This window comes from Lampris incognitus, chromosome 19, assembly GCF_029633865.1.
Source record: "Lampris incognitus isolate fLamInc1 chromosome 19, fLamInc1.hap2, whole genome shotgun sequence".
NCBI classification, from domain to species: Eukaryota; Metazoa; Chordata; class Actinopteri; order Lampriformes; family Lampridae; genus Lampris; species Lampris incognitus.
Genome location: NC_079229.1, coordinates 21,470,496 through 21,488,638, shown reverse-complemented (window position 1 = coordinate 21,488,638; position 18,143 = coordinate 21,470,496). Strand labels below are relative to the sequence as shown.

Sequence of the window (18,143 nt, the reverse complement as noted above, 5' to 3'; positions counted from 1 at the left end):
GAGTGCACGGAATGAGTTGGTTGAAAATGCCGGTACCCTGTGTTCCCTGTGTTTTATTATAGGCCCCCCTCCTTCTTACCAATGCGGTTGAATTAGTGAATGCTTAGTAAATAAATAAAGTCTGCACAGTCATTAAGGGCCCATTGAGCGTTTGAACTTTAAGAGTCTGGGGAGGCTGCATACGCTACTACTTTGCCTTTTTATCCTTGCACGAAACGTTTGCTGAGATGCACTAAAACCTCTAGTCGCCATTGGATGATAAACTGGACGTGAAGGGGGAAAAAAACAAAAAACAGAGAAACTGACGATGGCTCGTGGCCAAGCACGCTGCAGGGTTTGTCATGCGCACTGCGACTGCACTCTTTATGTGACTTTCTGAAACCTTATCAAGGCGAGATAGTACGCTGCTCTCTGCGAGGCAACCCGTGCAGACCGCGTAGTGGGAGCTGCATCTCTGGCTGCAGGAGGCAACCCCCCCCCCCGCCGCCCTGATAAAGGGGCGTGTGTCTCACTGACTGACTGACTGACTGACTGACTCCGTTTCCATCCCAGAGTGTACAGTGGAGGAGCGCCGACGAGGCGGAGCGACAGAGGAAATAAACTTGTACCAAATTAAGCCCGAGACTTTTGCCCTGCATTTGGTTCCTTCCTCCCTGCGAGCGCGGACGGACACGTCAGTTCCCCGGCTGACCCCTCTCCGTTGGCTTGATAAGAGAGGAGTCTCGCCGGCTGTAATAGTAAACAGTGCGTGAGGAGAGAGCGAGCGAGCGAGCAAGAAGCCCGGCCGGTGCGCTGAGAGGACGAGCGGCTCTTTAAAAGCGTTTGGCAAGCGCGCCTTTGCGGAGAGACACACACCCGGACCTGGACTCTGGATCCGGATCTGGACCGTGCCGGCTGTAAACGCCTGTTGGTGAACCGGGATTTTATCTTGAAATCGCTTTGCAGACCACATCGGAAGGGAGACGCTGCAACGCACGCTGAAGTGCACAGAGGACCGGAGCGCTCCAGTCCACTAGTCTGGATATCGGCTACACCTTCCCGTATGGGCTCCTAAGTCTGCAAGGCGCAGGTGAATGCACTTCGCTGTCTCACGCGTAGGCTGAAAGAGATGCGAAATTATCTTCGCCGAGGCATGTTGGTTATTATATCGCGGGTTTTGTCACATGTTCACTGTTTTGTCAAAATCCCTTTGATTTTGTTTTTTTTTTGTCGGAAGAAATGTTCTTAAAACCAACATAGCTACGTTTCTCTCATTATTATTATTATCATTGTTATTACTGTTATCTTTTACCGCACTGAATTCCATACGGTAGAGCAGATTGACGCATACGGGCTTAATTCGGACTCCGTCTTGTCGTGCTGTGACCCACGATCCGGCTGTTAATGTGCACTTTTAAATGGTTTTACTTCGTTATCACATGTTTCCCAAGTTCCGTCGCCCTGAGTCGGATTTGAACAATCGAAATATGAGCACGGGTAACGATTCATGAAACACGCGCGCATATGTGTGTGTGTGTGTGTGTGTGTGTGTGTGTGTGTGTGTGTGTGTGTGCCCACATTTCAATCCCACTTTAACCTTTCTCTCCATTGTAGGGGAACTCCGTCGCAGTACAACCCTTGTTTGGGCCTATAGTACCTCTGTATCAAGCGCTGAAACGCAACAACTGCGGAGGTTCTCTAGATGGTTTACGTTAAACTTCTGGTAAATTTAAAAAAAAGCCTCTTTTTTTAGAGACAGGTGGTTTCGCGGGCATAATATGTTTGAGAAACGAAAGGGGATGAACTGCCGTTAAACGTCTCTTCTGTAGTTGATTCGTTGGCTCATCCTGTGACATATAATGAGAGAGAGAGGGAGATGAGAGAGAGGGAGCTGTCACTTAACGCACTGTTGGAAGTCATTTCATCGCGGAGCAGAGAGCAGGCGAGAGGAGCGCTCCCCCACATAAGGTTGGCTATTTCTAATCAAGCCAATCAGCAACCTCTGAGAGAATCCAGATAACGGAGAACTAAGCAGCCGATGTACGTATAGAGCAGTAAAGTGGTCGCAAATTGAAGGGGGTGGTGGTGTATCCGTGTCTCTAAAACCCGGCTAGGGTAATGCTGCTCGCCAGATGTTAGCATTACTTGGCAGCTGTGAGAGCGCACGGAGGACAGACACGAACCCATCTCTCTCTCTCTCTCCTGTGACTACCGCTGATACGCATACCCGGCTTCTTATCTCTCTCTCTCTCTCTCTCTCTCTCTCTCTCTCTCTCTCTCTCTCTCTCTCTCTCTCTCTCTCTCTCTCTCTCTCTCTCTCTCTCTCGCCCCCCCCCCCCTCTCTCCACTTTTAAACAGCGAGGGGATCACCTCCGCCTCTCATTTGACGGGAGTAAAGGGACGAGGGGACAGGAGCGCCTTGGTCGTGGACGTGATTTGACGTGATTTGAGCGGCAACCGACTCGTATCGGGGAGGACATGGCAGCGCCGGCAGCGGAGAGAGGAGCCCCGCTGGAGGAGGAGAGAGGAAACAGGAGCTGAATGGCAGGATGCTAGCGACTTGAGACACAAGTCACACCAGCTTCCCCACACCGCTCAACACGCCGCTTGCTCCGGTCGGTGGTTCAACTGTCGGAAGGCAAAGTTAACGAAGAAGAAAAAGAAAGCAAAGAACGAAAGAGAGAAGAAGAAACACTTCCCTATACCTGCCAGGAATTTTATTTCGGTTTTTTTTTCTTCCTATTTTTTGGTTTCAGTAATTTTATTTTTTTTTGTGACAAAACAAGGATGCATTGTGGATTAGTTGTTATCCTGTTAATGGGAATCATCTTCGTCGCCAAGGCTTTTAAAAACGGTAAGTGTGGCTATTGACCTGACTACTAATCCAAGTAGTTTTAACGGATTAGTCCTGTGCTAATCTGGCTAACTCTTGACGCGTTCACCTGCCCTTTATTATGGGCTTTATATATATGAGTGTGTGTGTGGGGGGTGGGGTGGTGGGGGTGGTGGAGGGGTGACAACACCACTTTCGTTACTGTAATGACAAACGAAAGCTCAAGACAAACATAATTCAACAGAAAAAATCAGCCGCTTTAGTGAACTTTGTGTAGTGTTCTCGTATAGGATATAGGACCGTCAGGCTTCAGTAGTAACGACACATACGTGTAAAAGTTTAGGAGGCACATGTTCGCTGTTTGGAAAAAAGAGGGGGGGGTCGATTTAATGCTGCAGGGGGAGTTTGGCGAAGGGCTAACGGAGCGTTCATTCTAACGGCGCTGATAAACAACGTGTGTTGACCTGTACGGGCTGAACTGTCAGTGGAGCAGTCCGCAATTCGGACCCTTCATTCAACCGTCTGTCTGATCGACTTATCATTTCTCATTAAGGTACACTGAAGCAGCTGTTCATCCGTATCAGCAATAGGCATGGAGGCTGTGTTCAGAAATATACACGCAAATATGTCAGTATGTCTGGTCACAACGCGTTAGACGCGCTTCTCTATTCCGCGCTTTGCTTCGTGGTCCTCCGTCTGAGACCCCAAACTGTGCCCCCCCCTCAAATATCCAGAGAAAACATTACGGGCCTTCTGCAGCACTAGTCTAATAATCATAACTGCATTCTAGTTGGAGTATTTGAATACAGTGTATGAGACCTGAGTCGTGAGAGGAATAAAAGTAGTAATTAAAAGTAGTAGTTAATGGAAAAAAATAATGTTTTTAAACAGGGATCTGTGTCTCTAACCCTAATGAGCTACTGTATATACACTCTGTTAGGGTTTACAAACAGTGGAAGGCGTTTTGTTTAATCAAGACGTGTGGTGGTGGTGGGGGTGCAAGATTATTAAATAATTATTTTGCCTCGATATTGTAAATCTTTTGATTTCATATTCAAAAGTTGGAAGTAAATCGCCAGGAACGAATTACTTATTTGGGTTGTTTGGTGGATTAATGTCGATGTATAAAGCTTATGTGTGTGTTAGTAGCCTATATGTGGCGGTGTGCGCGCGCCTGTGTGTGTGTGTGTGTACGTTCGCGCGCGTGTGCGTTAAGTCAGTTTTCCTTGTTTTGCCCGTTATCACAAATTACAAATTTGCCTCGGTAAGTTTTAAAGCAATACAACATCCTGTCCTTAGACCGTTGTGTGCGTGTGCGTGTCTGTGTGTGTGTGTGTGTGTGTGTCTGTGTGTGTCTTCTCTTGCGCCCTTTCTTTCCTGAACCACTGTTTCTGTCTCGTTGCCCTGTGCAGATAAATGCGGAGACAACATAAGAATCACTAACGCAAACTACCTCACCTCGCCTGGCTACCCGGCGTCCTATCTGCCCTCTCAGAGATGTGTCTGGGTGATAACCGCGCCGGGCCCTCACCAGCGGATCCTCATCAACTTCAATCCGCATTTTGACCTGGAGGACCGGGAGTGCAAGTGAGTAGACGACCCCTCCCCATCCCCACCCCCATCCCCTTCCTCTCCTCATGCATATTGCACATGAAACTGCGCCATCTAGCGGCGGCAAACGGAGGCGACGGCTGCTGCCGATCTTTGCTCCCAATACATATGGCAAAAGGAATGTCTCACTCCGACCACTTGGGTTTTGGAGTGTCTTTGTCCCTCGTTTTTGGGGAATGAAATCATCAAGGGTGTAATATTTATTCGAGCGGGTGCGTTTTTATCGAGGGGTTTCGAAGAGGGCCGAGGAGAAACTTATGACGTTCCATCAAACGTCACCGTTCAATCAATCAATCGGGTTGCATTTTATATAGCGCTTCCCCGTGAAGCACATCTCCCTTCACACCAAAATCAGCCAGTGGCTTAGTTACCACTGCGAACTTGATTTGTGCCGTTAAGCCGCCACGCCCAGCAGAGGGCTAAGCGGCAAATCTGTTGTCAGATAGATAGGTTAAGCCGATGAAACCGTAGACAGACAGTAATGTGATGAAGCCTGTGTCAGTGTGGAGCCCCCAGGTGAGCCGTGTCTGGGCAGACTGCGTCACTCTGATTGCTCGTCTGAGTGCATGTGGTGTGTGACTCTGTGTGTGTACACATGTGTTTTTGTCTGCATACATTTGTGTGTGTGTGTGTGTGTGTGTGTGTGTGTGTGTGTGTGTGTATGTGTGTGTGTGTGTGTGCGCGCCGTCAGTGTCTCTGCCCTGCTCTGTCTCCTCTGTGTTTACGCTGCAGGGCCAGGGAGAGTACAGTACTTTGCTGGATCCTGTTACTGTATCCCCACTCCACCCAAGCGGTGACCCCCATGCTTCCTTTGTGCTCCATGAATACCCAATGTATACATTTGCAGGGTTTGGCTTTTAATCCCACATTTCAATCCCACTTTAACCTTTCTCTCCGAGCTGTCTCGAGATTTACGGCTGGCTGAAGGCTGCTGTCTTACAGAGGGTCTATCCTACTTGACACTTCCACCGGGTCCGGTTTCAGCAGCAGAGGGACTATTAAACTGTCCAAGATACAGGGTCAGAGAGACAGTAACCGAGAGAGAGAGAGAGAGAGAGAGAGAGAGAGAGAGAGAGAGAGAGACAGATAGAACAAGAGAGAGAGAGAAAGAAAGGAGACAGAAGGGGGTAGCTGTAACAATACCCCCCTTTAATCAAATTAGTCCGGAGTGAATTTCCTGTGTCTAAATACACACAGTAAAAGGAATTCAGTCCCATGCCCAGAGGCACATGCAAGATGGTTTTTTGTTTTTTTTTTTGGTTACAGGTTGAAATAAGCGAGGGCTTTGCTTTGCTTTATGAAACGGAGTTTTGTGATTCATTGCTCTATCATTTACCAATTAGTTCTGCTCTTTCATTTTGCAGCCACTGAATGTACAGCGTGTTTATGGGCAGGTAATTGGCTGCTCACAAATTTGTTAGTGGATGAAGTTCCTGTTATGCGTGGTGAGTGTTTGTTTTTCCTTTGAGCACCTACTTGCTCTCATTTCAGCTCTCTCTCTCTCTCCCTCCCTCTCTGTCTGTCGCTCTTTCTCTTTCTCTCTCGCTCTCCCCTCTTTCTTTCGATCTCTCTCTCTTTCAAATCCTCTCTGTTTTTGCCCCCCCCCCCCCACCATTTCCGAACCAACCGGGCCTATTTAATGTGTGGAGCCGAGCCAGCCTGTGTGTGTGTAACACCGACAGTGTGGTCATGGGGTTATAAACCGCATGGCTACAGTATACACTAACAGCTAACCTGGAGAGATGGCTGTGAAACTTAATCAAGTCGCCGCTGATTCATGTGGGCCGTGTGAGGGAGAGTGTTCTGGAAAACCGGGTCATCCTGACTTTGGGCCTTTCCTATTTTAACCCGTTCCCCGGTGTACCGTTTCATTTTTAATGTTTTAATGGAGAGGTTTTCATGGGGCTTTAGTTCCACTTCGCTCTATTCCACCTTGTAAGGCTTTGGCTTCAGCCGGCGCAAACAGGCCGTGAAGCAAAATCTGTGCCCCCCCCCCCCCAGTTTCCTTCTTGATTGGATATAACGACAATATAGGAAGACGAACAAGGTCATACTGTTAATAGCCGGCGAGACATGTCCATAGGTAACTCCGGCGTGTTCATAATGGCTTCTGTAGATGTAGACAGTAGCTGGCCGTGATTTGTGTCCGACCCATCAGAATCCCAGTCGCAGCTCCTCTCACTGAAACACCCCTTACATAATGGAAACTGATGAGAGAGCCGGAGTGGCTTCCTTATCTGATGGACCAGGGGGAGGGAGGGGTGTGGGGTATGGTGGGTGGCGGGGTGGGGTGGTCAGGGCAGCAGGATGGGGGCGGCGGGGGGGGGCTACAATGCATGCTTCACTGCTCCGCCTTGCAATCTAATTAGCGGGCAAATGGAACACACATGCTCCACATGTTCCCCCAACATGGCTGTTATCAGCAAACCAAACAAGGAGCACTCAAAGTGGGGCTTAGCATAAAAAGAAAAACAGCTCTCACCGAGCGGAGCCTGGCCGTACCGGTGTTATTGCACGTGTGCGCTAGGTTGACAGGTTTGTTTGGGAAGGTGCAGAGTGCTGTATCCTGAGAGCCGGAGAAGGAAAAACACTTCATCGCAGAGATAAGGGTACTAAGTGAGCCCTGCGATTCTGAATGCAGAGCGTGTTTACTTTTCACGCACCGCTGTGGACTTTCACGGAGTGGAGTTTCAGAGGCTCGGCCTTGTCCCTGAGAGCTCGCCGATCTCACAGTCGATGAGGTTTGGGACAAATGCGCCATTGTGCCTGCATGAAAGCAAATATTTGAAGTCAATTCTCTCTCTCAAAAAAAACCTGGAATGAGCAGCTAGGATAAAGTGAAAAACGGAGGTAAATATGGGCTTTATGTGCTGTTAGTTTGTTCCATCCCTGTGTACCTACGCTCTCTCTGTCCGATCTGATAAGGCCTGGCTAACTAGCGGCTCTGCCATCTGAGGGAAAAACGAGGCCCTTGATGGATTTGAATCTAAATAGGTAACAGGCAGGTTTCAGTTATCGCTAAGTGAAGGCCAATTGAGCTCGTTTGCAACGCAGAAAGTGTTTCTTTGTGTATGAGTGAGATTTTTCTTGTTTGGAAGTCTGTTGGATTTAAAGGTTTCTCCATTAACTTTAGTTAAAAAAAAAAAAGTCAAGGAAAATCCTTTGTACTGCGCTCGCTGCTGGCTGCCCGCTCCATGTCTTCAGTCGGAAAACCAACTTTCTGCCGAAACGATGTGCTCTCGACAACACTATGAATCATTGATGCCTTTTGATTCGCTGACCGAACCAAAAAAACACAGTTACTTCTGCAGCGCGCTGAAAAAAAAATCCCCTCACAGCCAGCCAAGGCTGCTGCATGGCTGTGTTGTGCTTGTTTTTTTTTTTCTTCCGTTTTTTTTCAGAAGCGGGGTTACAATAGAAAAGAAAGGGATTGGCTTCTCTCTCTCTCTCTCTCTCTCTCTCTCTCTCTCTCTCTCTCTCTCTCTCTCTCTCTCTCTCTCTCTCTCTCTCTCTCTCGGGCTGGTATTTGGTGGACCTTAGAAAGGATGGCATTCCAGTGTGACAGTCCGTGAAGTCCTGAGTAGACCGGGGCGGGTGGAAAATGGGGGATATGCGGTGGTAGCGGTGGGGCCGGCTGCTATCCGTGGAATGCCTGCTCGACCATTGTGGCTGAGGGAGCGAGAGAAAAAGGAAAGTCGGTGAGAGCCCCCTGCCTCGGCAATGCCTCAGAAGTCAGCCGGAGCCTCCCCCCGCCTATGACTGACTGTAACCCAAAGCCTGAAAAAGCACTCTTTCCTCTCTTAAATTGTGACCCACCCCTCTGCCCGTCCTTCTCTCTTTCCTTCTGACCCCTGCTGAGTTGCCCCTCCAGAGCTGCTTGGCCTGCTGGGAAGGCAAACACTCTCCGCTGTGCCCGTCGACAATAGACATCCTGCCTCCATGGCATTCCTCATCTAACCTGGACTCCAAATATGACTAACAGGAGATGGGGAGGTGGCAGGGGAGAGAATGACCCTGCCCTGAGTCGGTATGGGGCTCTCCCTTATACACTTGTCCCATTGTTGCTTGGGAAACTTGCTAGGATCTCCGACTTGATGCCCTGCTACAATGAGAGCCACCTGTTTGTTGGAGGATGGCGTAGAAGGATGGGAGGTGGTTCCACGGCAGGGAAAGTTCCACAGCGGTTACCCCTTGGCCACTTTCTCTAATTCCTCCAACACCCCCCCCCCACTACCTGAATAGCGTGCCACCGCTCCACAGCAGGGAGGAGGAGGGAGGCAGGATGATGGAGCCTCACAGCCAGTGAGCAGGGAAACCATAACTATCTTCTCCCCGTGATCTCCGGAGAACAGCCCTTCCTCTTCCTCGCTCCTCTCTCACGCTCCTCTTCAAGGCAACCATGGGCAAATAAGGAGAAGTCGGCTGTGTGGCCGTTCATCAGCTGTTGTCATGGAGGAAAATAAATAAGGCAGGAATGTGACAGTCCCCCCCCCCACCTCTCCCGCCTGTAGCAGTGCAAGCTTTTAAGATGGGAAGGGCTATGACCTCCAGGGCTGAAGGAAAGAGGCTTTGCCCTGACACGGATTGTTGGAGATCCTTACAGGCTGTTAAGCGATCTTTATTTCTGTTGTTGATGTGCACTTCTTTTCAAAGTGCATGTCAGAGAAACATCCGCACTGGCCAAGTTCAAAGCAGCGCCAAAATTGCAGAGGCACAGCAAAATAAAGGGTGCGTGGGGAAGCGCTGCATCTTTTAACTGCAGGGTTTGACAATAGCTTGCTGAAATTATACACCTGGTATTTTTCCAAAGCAACAGGCTCCGGCAGTTCATAACAATGGAATCAAATGCTGCGTCAAATTACATTTAAATAAAGGAAGAAAGAAATAAAGGAAATAAAGATTGTCCGCGGCCTCACAAAAGGTGGTGCATTTTAAATATATTTGTTTGCACTTCACAGCAATTAAACCTAGCCTCATTTACGCAGCATGATAAAAGTATTCGGGAGTGTAAAAACCTCATGTGAAATAACCTCCATCTGTACTTCCAAAGCTGCAAAAAAAAAAAGTAATGAAACAGGTGACCTGTTCAAAGTGCTGTAAATAACACTTGCCCAATGAAAGTCAGGGCAAGGATGGTATTGAATATCTCCTGACCGATGCCAGATAGCAATATTTTAACCTTTCTCCCAATCGGGGACACATGCACACAAAGGGTTAATGGTACACTCTATGGCTAATGGCTAATGAACAAGATAAAAGTGGGTCTTTTCACCTGTGTCTGAATGTGCTTGAGTGCAATGCCTGCGTGTGTGTGTGTTTGTGTGCGCACCACGTGTGCGTGTCTGTGCAGCTGACCGGGGGTTGGGGGTCTTTTTTTATCCATCCATCGGTGAAGTGTTCACCTTGGCCAATGCTCAGAAGGACAGGCTGATTGAAAAGCTTTCTGGCCGTGGCATCTGCCGTCCTCCCCGCTGCTCTGTCACCACTTTGATTCATGCACACCCTGATTCACACACACCATGGCTGAGAGGCAGGCCATTCTACCTCACAGCAGGGGGGAACTCCACTTTGCGGTCGAGGAGAAGGAACGAGAGGAGAGGAAGAAAGGGTTGAGAAAGGGGTCGTACGCATAAATAAGTAAACACATAGGGTATGATGCAATCAGTGCGGCATCATACCCTACATCCCACGTGTGCACCTGCTTTATGCTGGTGTGGAGATCAATTGGCCAGTGTGTTTTGTTTTTTTTGTTGTCTTTGTTTGCTTTGCTATGATTTGTTTGGTTTTGTTACACCAAACCAGTGCAACCCTGAACCCATCTATTCATTCATTATCCAAACCACTTATCCTTACTCACGGTCGTGGGGATGCTGGAGCCTATCCCAGCAGTCATTGGGCGACACCCCGGACAGGCCGCCAGACCATTACAGGACCCACACACACACATTCACACCTAGGGACAATTTAGTATGGCTGATCCACCTGACCTGCAAGTCTTTGGACTGTGGGAGGAAACCGGAGCCCCCGGAGGAAACCCACGCAGACACGGGGAGAACATGCAACCTCCACACAGAGGACGACCCGGGACGACCCCCCAAGGTTGGACGACCCTGGGGCTCGAACCCAGAACCTTCTTGCTGTGAGGCGACCGCGCAAACCACTGCGCCACCGTACCGCCAGGTTTTTTTTTTTTTTTTTTTTGCTGTTTTTCTTTGCTTTGCTGTTTTGTTTGGTTTTATTACACCAAACCAGCGCAGCTCTGAACCCATCCAAGCCTCCTTATATGGAAGTTTCAAATACAATGAAGTGCCGGCCCACGCAGCTTAAGGTTGTCTGACACGCTTGTTTTTTTTTTTCCATAACTTTTTATCCAAAACAGATTGTCGTATAGCTGCATGGAGAGGCTCGTGATTAGAGGACAGCATTCAGTAATCTCGGCTCTCTATCTAGACGCACATCTCTCGGCTGCAAGAAAATTCATACTCATTTTCCTTCCAGCGCGGATGAAAATGCATTAAACGTTCAGGCTGTAATCCAATTACATGTTTCTGTTTCCAAAGGACAGCTGGCAATCAGACATGTCTCTGGCAATAAGACACCTCTTCCAGTCTCCCTCTCTCTTTCTCTATTTCTCATGTGTTATAATTAGCAGCAGGTTTTCCTGTGTTGCCTGTTTTGTTTTTATATAGATCTATGCCATGCTGATTCCTTTTCAGCATCTGAGGCTGTGTGGGGAAATAACAAAGGGGTGTGTGGGGGGTGGTGAGAGCTGATGAATGAAGAATAATTAGGGTTCAGGAGATGTGGGTGGCATTGGGTGGAAGAGCAGTAGTCATGGGTGGGTTAGCTTGAAACAATGCCTCCCAACTTCTTGCTCCTCCACCCATCCTAGAGGAGTAAGGATAGAAAAGAGGCTTCTTAGTTAAATTGATGAGGGCCCATTGGAGCTGTGGGGTCTTTAATACAGCATGTCCACCTTTGTCAGACGCGTTGCATTTTGTGGCCTAATTTTGAATAGGACTCGTGATTTTGATTTATGTGGCCCTGGTCATACTCACCCTGTTTGTTGCCATTCATGTGTGGGTGGGTGGGGGTAACTCAGTATCTACAGAGCTGTTCATTCAAACAATCAAACATGGTGCTGGCTTAAAATAAGCTTGTTAGTACTAGGTAGACGGGTATCTGGCTGGAAAGAAAAACTGGGTTTTCTGGGTTCTCTCCTTCATAGCACCAGATCTCCAGAGCTGTTTCCCGTCACGGTGCTTGTATATGTTGAGTCCTTGGCTGCTTGGTGTTTCTCCTCACTCTGCGTGGACTGGCCTTGGTGGCAAACAGACGGTGATTGATGGGGCAGTAACCCGCTGCTCACTGATTGAGTTAAAAGCACTCACTCCACAAACCCTCACTTTGTTTGCACTCTGCTTGATCTCCTCTTGCTAAATTGGCAGCGTTAGTTGCGGCCTTTCTTTTACACTACCACTGCCGCTGCCTTCTCTTTTCTCTATCAATTGGCAGTATTTGTTTGATGACTGTAATTGGGAGGGGGAAAAAAAGCTGTAAATTTATCCACACAACTACCTTTAGTAGTATTATCACAGTAGGGTGCCTTTGAAAGCGGCATTTCTAGTCCTCATCAGGCTCACCCCCGGAGAGAGGATAAGTGACAAGAACGCCCCCCTCCGCCCTAGCACCACCAACACTTACTCAATTCCCAATAGCACTATGACACGAGGATGCAAAGGCAGCTAATATCATTGGATAGACGGCTTTCAAGTTGGCAGGCCTCACAATGCAGAGCGGGTAAATGGAAGGGTTGACTTGCCCTCTAAATCTTGGCAGAGGGCTGGATGGCCATCAGCACTTTGATCGGCCTTGTAATGCTGAACCGGTGGCCCCAATGTCCAGCACTACAGAGTAGATGCACTGCTTGGCACTTGGCCCTAACAGAAAATCAAAAGTTTTGTGAAGGCACTGGGAACAATAAGGAGATCTAACTGACTTGAAGGATGTGGTTTTACAAAGTAGATATCCAGGGACTGATCATAGCTCAAAGGAAATCGCTCCTAGCTGGCAATCGACCGATCAACCTAGCCACGCTAGCAAACATGTGGTGTGCATATTGTCAAAACATCTCATCTCACCATCCTCCTCCTTTTTTCCATTCATGAACAGAAATAGCTTGCCTCGCTTTCAGGTTACTGTGTTGTTTGTGGTCATGTGTGGTTGATGTTCGTGATCTGGGGCGATCCTGATTCTCTATGACCGTATCCTATGTTGCCACTGTCTGAGGGCCAGACAGTCTCCTCCAAGCCTAGCTAAGTGGCTGCAGCCAGATGACTAGGTCACAGAGGACTCGGCCCAGACTGCCTTCTGACCCCAGCCATCCTGGGCCTCAAGGAGAACAGAAGAGAGAGAGGAGGGGTGAGGAGACCGAACGCAGCTTTTAATTGAATAAATCCCAGTGCTGTTATTACTACAATTGCCCTCAAGCTTTCCAGCCAGTGCAGGCCAATATATAAAAGAATTGTAGGGAGGTAACAAGAGAAGACCGAGAAAGGGGAGAGGAAAGACTAGTTTGTCTGGCAGAACTTGCCACACCATTGACCCCTCAACTAAAGCCACCCCAGCCCCTTCGTCCTATTGCACATATTTGGACATTTTCTCTCATTTGTTGCTGTTCCTTTGCAACTCCCTTCAATACTCTCTCTCTCTCTCTCACTCGCTCTGTCTATCTTTTTTGCCTGCTTCTTTCCCTTCAACCCCTCCTTTTCCACCCGCTCACTCACCCTCTCTCTCTTCCTGTCCATTGTGAAGAGGAGAGAGTTTTGAACGGCACCCAAAGGCTTTACCTCTGGTTGACCCCCGCTTCTTCTCCCCCTCCCCCATCCTCCCCTCCTTTTCTCCCTCTCCTCCTTCCTCCCTTTTCCCGAATGCACCATGCTTCCTCACTCACACGCAGCTCATTACATGGTGGGGGTTTATAAGCATCTTATAGCAGCCAAACAGATCCGTGATTGGCATCACAGTTTGAGATACCTCTCATTTGCTGGAGTGTGCATTACCACTGCATTTAGTTTTCCACCTAGTATCTCCCAGATATGTTACATACTGCAAGTCCTTAAGTCACGCAGCGGTCACTCATCTAATTTTAGTCCCGTGTAAAGTTCAGTGGGTCACTGGCTCAAGGTTGTTTACAATTATCTCTCCATTCCCTTGTTTTTGCATAATTTTTCCTCCAATTTTCCCTCTGTGCCACAGTGGCATGACAAGCATCAAGCCGTAATGTTACTGTGCCACATGTGATTAGATAAATTGCAAAAATCCTTTGATAGGCTATGTAGTTATAGTCAATGATGGAATAATGCATGAGTCATAATCTTCTGATGCATTTTGAGTTGCCACAGAATGACCTGGGAAACCACACGACTTCCCATTGCCAAATTGCAGGAACGCGGTTGACTGATAGGGACAGGGGTCTTCGGGTCATCATTATACAAGATGGGACAGTTCTGAGACGGTCATTCACAGCAGGGAATGCATGGCTCACCCATGCCAGTAAGTCCTGTAGATGCCCCGAGGGTGAGGGGGAGATGAAGGCGGGGATTGTGTGTTTAATAGCAGGCGGTGTACATCTTGCCCTGCCGTGCCATATAGCTCTTCCTCCTCTGGCCCTGTTATTTTTACCCTTGACTTCTCATTGCAGTAACAACAGTCTATCATCTGAGTCGTGCCACAGACCCATGTGGAGGACTGTGTCCTTCCTCACCTCTGCTTGCCCCTCTTTCTCCTGTGTAATCAAAGATCCTCTCAAATGTCAAGGTGGGACAAATGGGAGCCATTCTCTCTTGTAATGGCCTCAGAAATGGGCTAGTGCGCATCTAACCCCCCTCTTCTCTCTGAGAAACGATGGTCACCTCATAATGTCTGTGTGCTTTACTTCTGTATTTTATTGCTTTCTCGCATTATTTTACACTCTGACCTATTCATCCTGCTTTTTTCTCTTCTGCAAAGCATTCAACAGTGTCTCTCTGTGCTCTGTTCCCTCGACAGGCAAAACAGGTTGATAAAAAAAAAGTTGTGTAATTGCAATATTGCACATAGACAGGGCTTAGTCTAGATATAATACTGCCAGTTATTGTACTGTATCTTAAATCCCTAATTTCCTGGATGTGTTTCCTAGAAATCCAACCAGTGGTGCATTGTTTCCAATTCAAAAGCATACACTGAGTAACCTGAATATTCATATCGGATACATCGCCTTCTAATATGCATGGAGCACTGATGAATGCAGAGCAAATTAACTTCCGAACCTCACTTGGTTGAGGAAAAAAGTGCTAAATGCGTATTTCCAATTAGCCACGGGCAATTTTATAATTACTTGTGGTTTCTTATTCTCGCTTAATTCATGATAACAAGATGTACAATAGGAAAAGGGAATGCGGACGAAAATCCTCTCGGCATAAGCTTTCATGGTTGCATACCTGCAATCATTTGTTCCATAATATTTTTATTTTGCAATCTGACAGTGCAGCAAGGATTGATTTGTTTGAAGTTTACTGTTAAAACATTCATGAGGAATATTTGCATTAGCGTCAAAGCTCTCTCTCTCTCAGATCTTTATTCATACAGCAGACTTTTATTTAAATGGTAGTTCCCAGTGTATCTTTAAATACCCGATGATATGACCAAGATGGTTTTTGGTCTTGCATTAATATGACCTATTTGTCTCATGATCTATCTGAGGACAGCGAGCATCCGAGCATGCTCTAGGGAACGTTCAAAATATGCAGAGAACCATTTTAGGCCTTCTCGGCTCCATGTGAGAATTGAAAGCATGGGAGCTTAACATATCTTGATGTCAAAGGAGCAAAAGGTCTCACATGTGAGATCAGGACAGAGGAGTTAGACGGTTCGATAACAGTGAGAGCTTTTGTACCCCGACCCCCCCCCCCCCGACTCCTCCTCCCCCCACCATGGTAGTTTGAGCCAGTTCTGGTCCTAGCAGGACACAGCCCCCTCGGGCCGAAATTCTCCCTCTGTCACTGTGCTCATATTTCAAAATAAAGGATTATTGTACTTGTTTGGAGGGGGGGGGGGCTCACGATAATTGAGTCTAAATAGCCGAATTTATTAATTTGATTGTTCGCGACAGCAGATTTCTGGACAGTGTAATTAGAAAAGCTAATGGATAAACGAATGCTAAATCCATCAATGCTAATGATAATTACTGTTAAGGAAAGCAAATTTGCCTCACGAATGTACGGCTCAGGCGCTCACAAAATCAAGAGTTGGCAGTGGCATCTAAATCTATGAGAGTGCTGAGCATGCCAATATTCGCAGCAGGACTTTTGGGTGGGGAATGACTATCCATCAATCTCTCCACCTGTAACGACCACGGATGACTAGACTCGTTAGCCGGGTCCGACCCATTAGTCTATCCATCCATGTGGTGGTGTGGTAACGGTAAACAAAGGAATCCTTTCTTCCTCCAAAATAAAACTACCTTCTTCAACCAATAAGTGCCCATTACTAAACCCTTCATCTCTGATCTGTTGTAATAGAAGATGTTAGCTTCTTTCGCTGGGTGAGTCCCTCAACTTTTGCCATTATCTAGTACGGCTCTCATCCTGTTGTCAGCAATAGAACCAGAGAAACACAGAAGAGAGGTTATTTGCCCTGATCCATCAGTATCGGTTTCCCAGCTTCATCAGCGGTAATGCAGCGTTTTTAGCTGAAAGTTTTAGATGTTTACTGCCCTGTGTTCCTTCTTTCTTCCTTGTCAGTCAAAAGGGGGAAACTGAAGTGAGGTCATTATTGCTTGGCAGTGCCCGAGGAGAGACAGAACCTGTTATTCTGGTGCAGGTTAATGAGTGCCGAATGAGGGAGAACAGATGCCAGAGAGAACGTTATATTTCAGCGAGGTATAAGGGACTACAAAAGTAAGACACAGATGAGCTTGTCTTGCACCCCTCTATGTGCAGACATTACTGTTGTTGTGCCTGGGTCTTAAGTGACGGTTTGTTAGTTGACTCCAACACATACGGTCTCAGCACAGGGCTTTCTGACAGTTGACAACACGGGGCCTTTTTCCTCTTTAATCTCCCCGGGCCTCCCAGCGCTTGCCCCAGACTGTTGTTTAGGCTTTTCAGCTCTAGTTTGTTCCACTCTGAGATGTTTTGACATGTTGTATGTTGACATATTTTACCGCGATAGCGAGTTATACTGCAAGGGGCCCAGAGGAAAAACAAAAACAAAAAAAAACACCTGAGAAGAAATCTGGGCTATTTTCATACACAGCTGAACCCACTAAGGTAATTGCAAAAGGAGACATCTTGTTCTGGCATTTTCCAGGCCGTACATGGGCTTATAAATGGTCAAATTAAGAAACGTAACCAGTTGTGCGAGGCCTACACAGTCTGTCATAGTGTTATTCCACTGCCGCAGATTGTATTGCTTTTTGTAGAGACATATCAAGCGGACATTTATAGAGGGAGGACAGATTATTTCCATGGGAAAGCTCCAGGCAATATAACGGTTATATTGTTAGGCCAGTGGTTTGTCGTCTTCTTTTTGGCTTTGCAAGGAGGGCTAATGTTCTCGTTTGACACTGGCGGATTGCTTTCTCTCTGCCCGGAGAAAGAAGGCAGGCTAATACATTTGAGGCGGTGAAGCGAAGGTCGTTGAGAATTAGATTCATCCCCCCCCCCCCCTTTCTTTTTTCAGTTTAATTTCCCCACTGGATTGGCAGACCGTTTTCACTATTAGCGCTGTGGTTGGTGACTCTGTGTGTGTGTGTGTGTGTGTGTGTGTGTGTGTGTGTGTGTGTGTGTGTGTGTGTGTGTGTGTTTCCATGCACAGTTCAGAATGAGTATGTGTTTGTGTGTGTGTGTGTGTGTGTGTATCAGTAGCGTGTTGGCAGGCAGGCGGCAGGCCCAGCCCATAGCAAAGCATTCTAGACAGATAAATGGTTGTTATAGCGGGGGCATGGCTCAGCTGGATTGCATTGTCTGAGGAATAACGGCAACAACAACACAACATAACAAACTATCAAACAGGCCTCAAGGAAGGGGATCTAACGTTAAAGACTCACTTGGCGGCTCCGGGAGGAGAGGGATGCGAGGCAAACCCAGAAACGGTGGGATTGTCCTGGGCTCAAAAGTAGGCTATGCTCTGATGGGGGAAAAAAAAAATTGTATGGTTTCCCCCACTTTCTATTCTCACCCAGGGCTTTGTGTGTCCTTCATGAAGCTGAATAGTGGTTGTTAACTGTCCTCCGCCCTCTCTGGGGGCTCCCTAACATGGAGCAAGTCCCCACAGGTGCTTAGGAAGATGGATCAGAGCTACATCTGATACAGCTGGCAACGGCAGGGTCTTTTAGTGGCGTCAAGCTGCTCCGCCAAGCGATTCTCATAATGTCTTCCAGATGATAAGGACCCGGGCTGGGTCTCTATTACCCGAGCAGAGCCTGTGGACCTGCTGGTGCAGAACTGCTGGAGCTCTGGCTAAGGCACCAGTCATTTAGACTCAAGTAAAGGGCCTCTAGAGGATGTGCCCCAGGGCCTAGTCTTCTCCCCATCTGCATCCTCTCTCCCACTGTGCTGCCTTTACGAGGCCCGTCCGAGCTGGCTGATGATGTGCCGGGATAAAAATGCAATAAACAGCTTTTCTGTAGGTACTAGGAGTGAAAATGTGGAGGAAGAGAAGGGGTCCAGTGAATCTG

At 47.7% G+C, this 18,143-nt stretch overlaps 1 protein-coding gene across 2 annotated transcripts in view; it reads left to right on the top strand.

Moving 5' to 3' along the window:
- The first annotated feature begins 582 nt into the window (after positions 1-582).
- nrp1a (neuropilin 1a) overlaps positions 583-18,143 on the top strand; it is a 76,346-nt gene continuing 58,785 nt past the window's right edge. For both annotated transcript variants that reach the window (XM_056299180.1, XM_056299179.1), the window contains exons 1-3: positions 583-1,069; positions 2,338-2,833; positions 4,225-4,399. In XM_056299180.1, the coding sequence (XP_056155155.1) occupies positions 2,767-2,833; positions 4,225-4,399 (242 nt within the window). In that variant the 5' untranslated portion in view covers positions 583-1,069; positions 2,338-2,766. The remainder of the gene's footprint in view (positions 1,070-2,337; positions 2,834-4,224; positions 4,400-18,143) is intronic.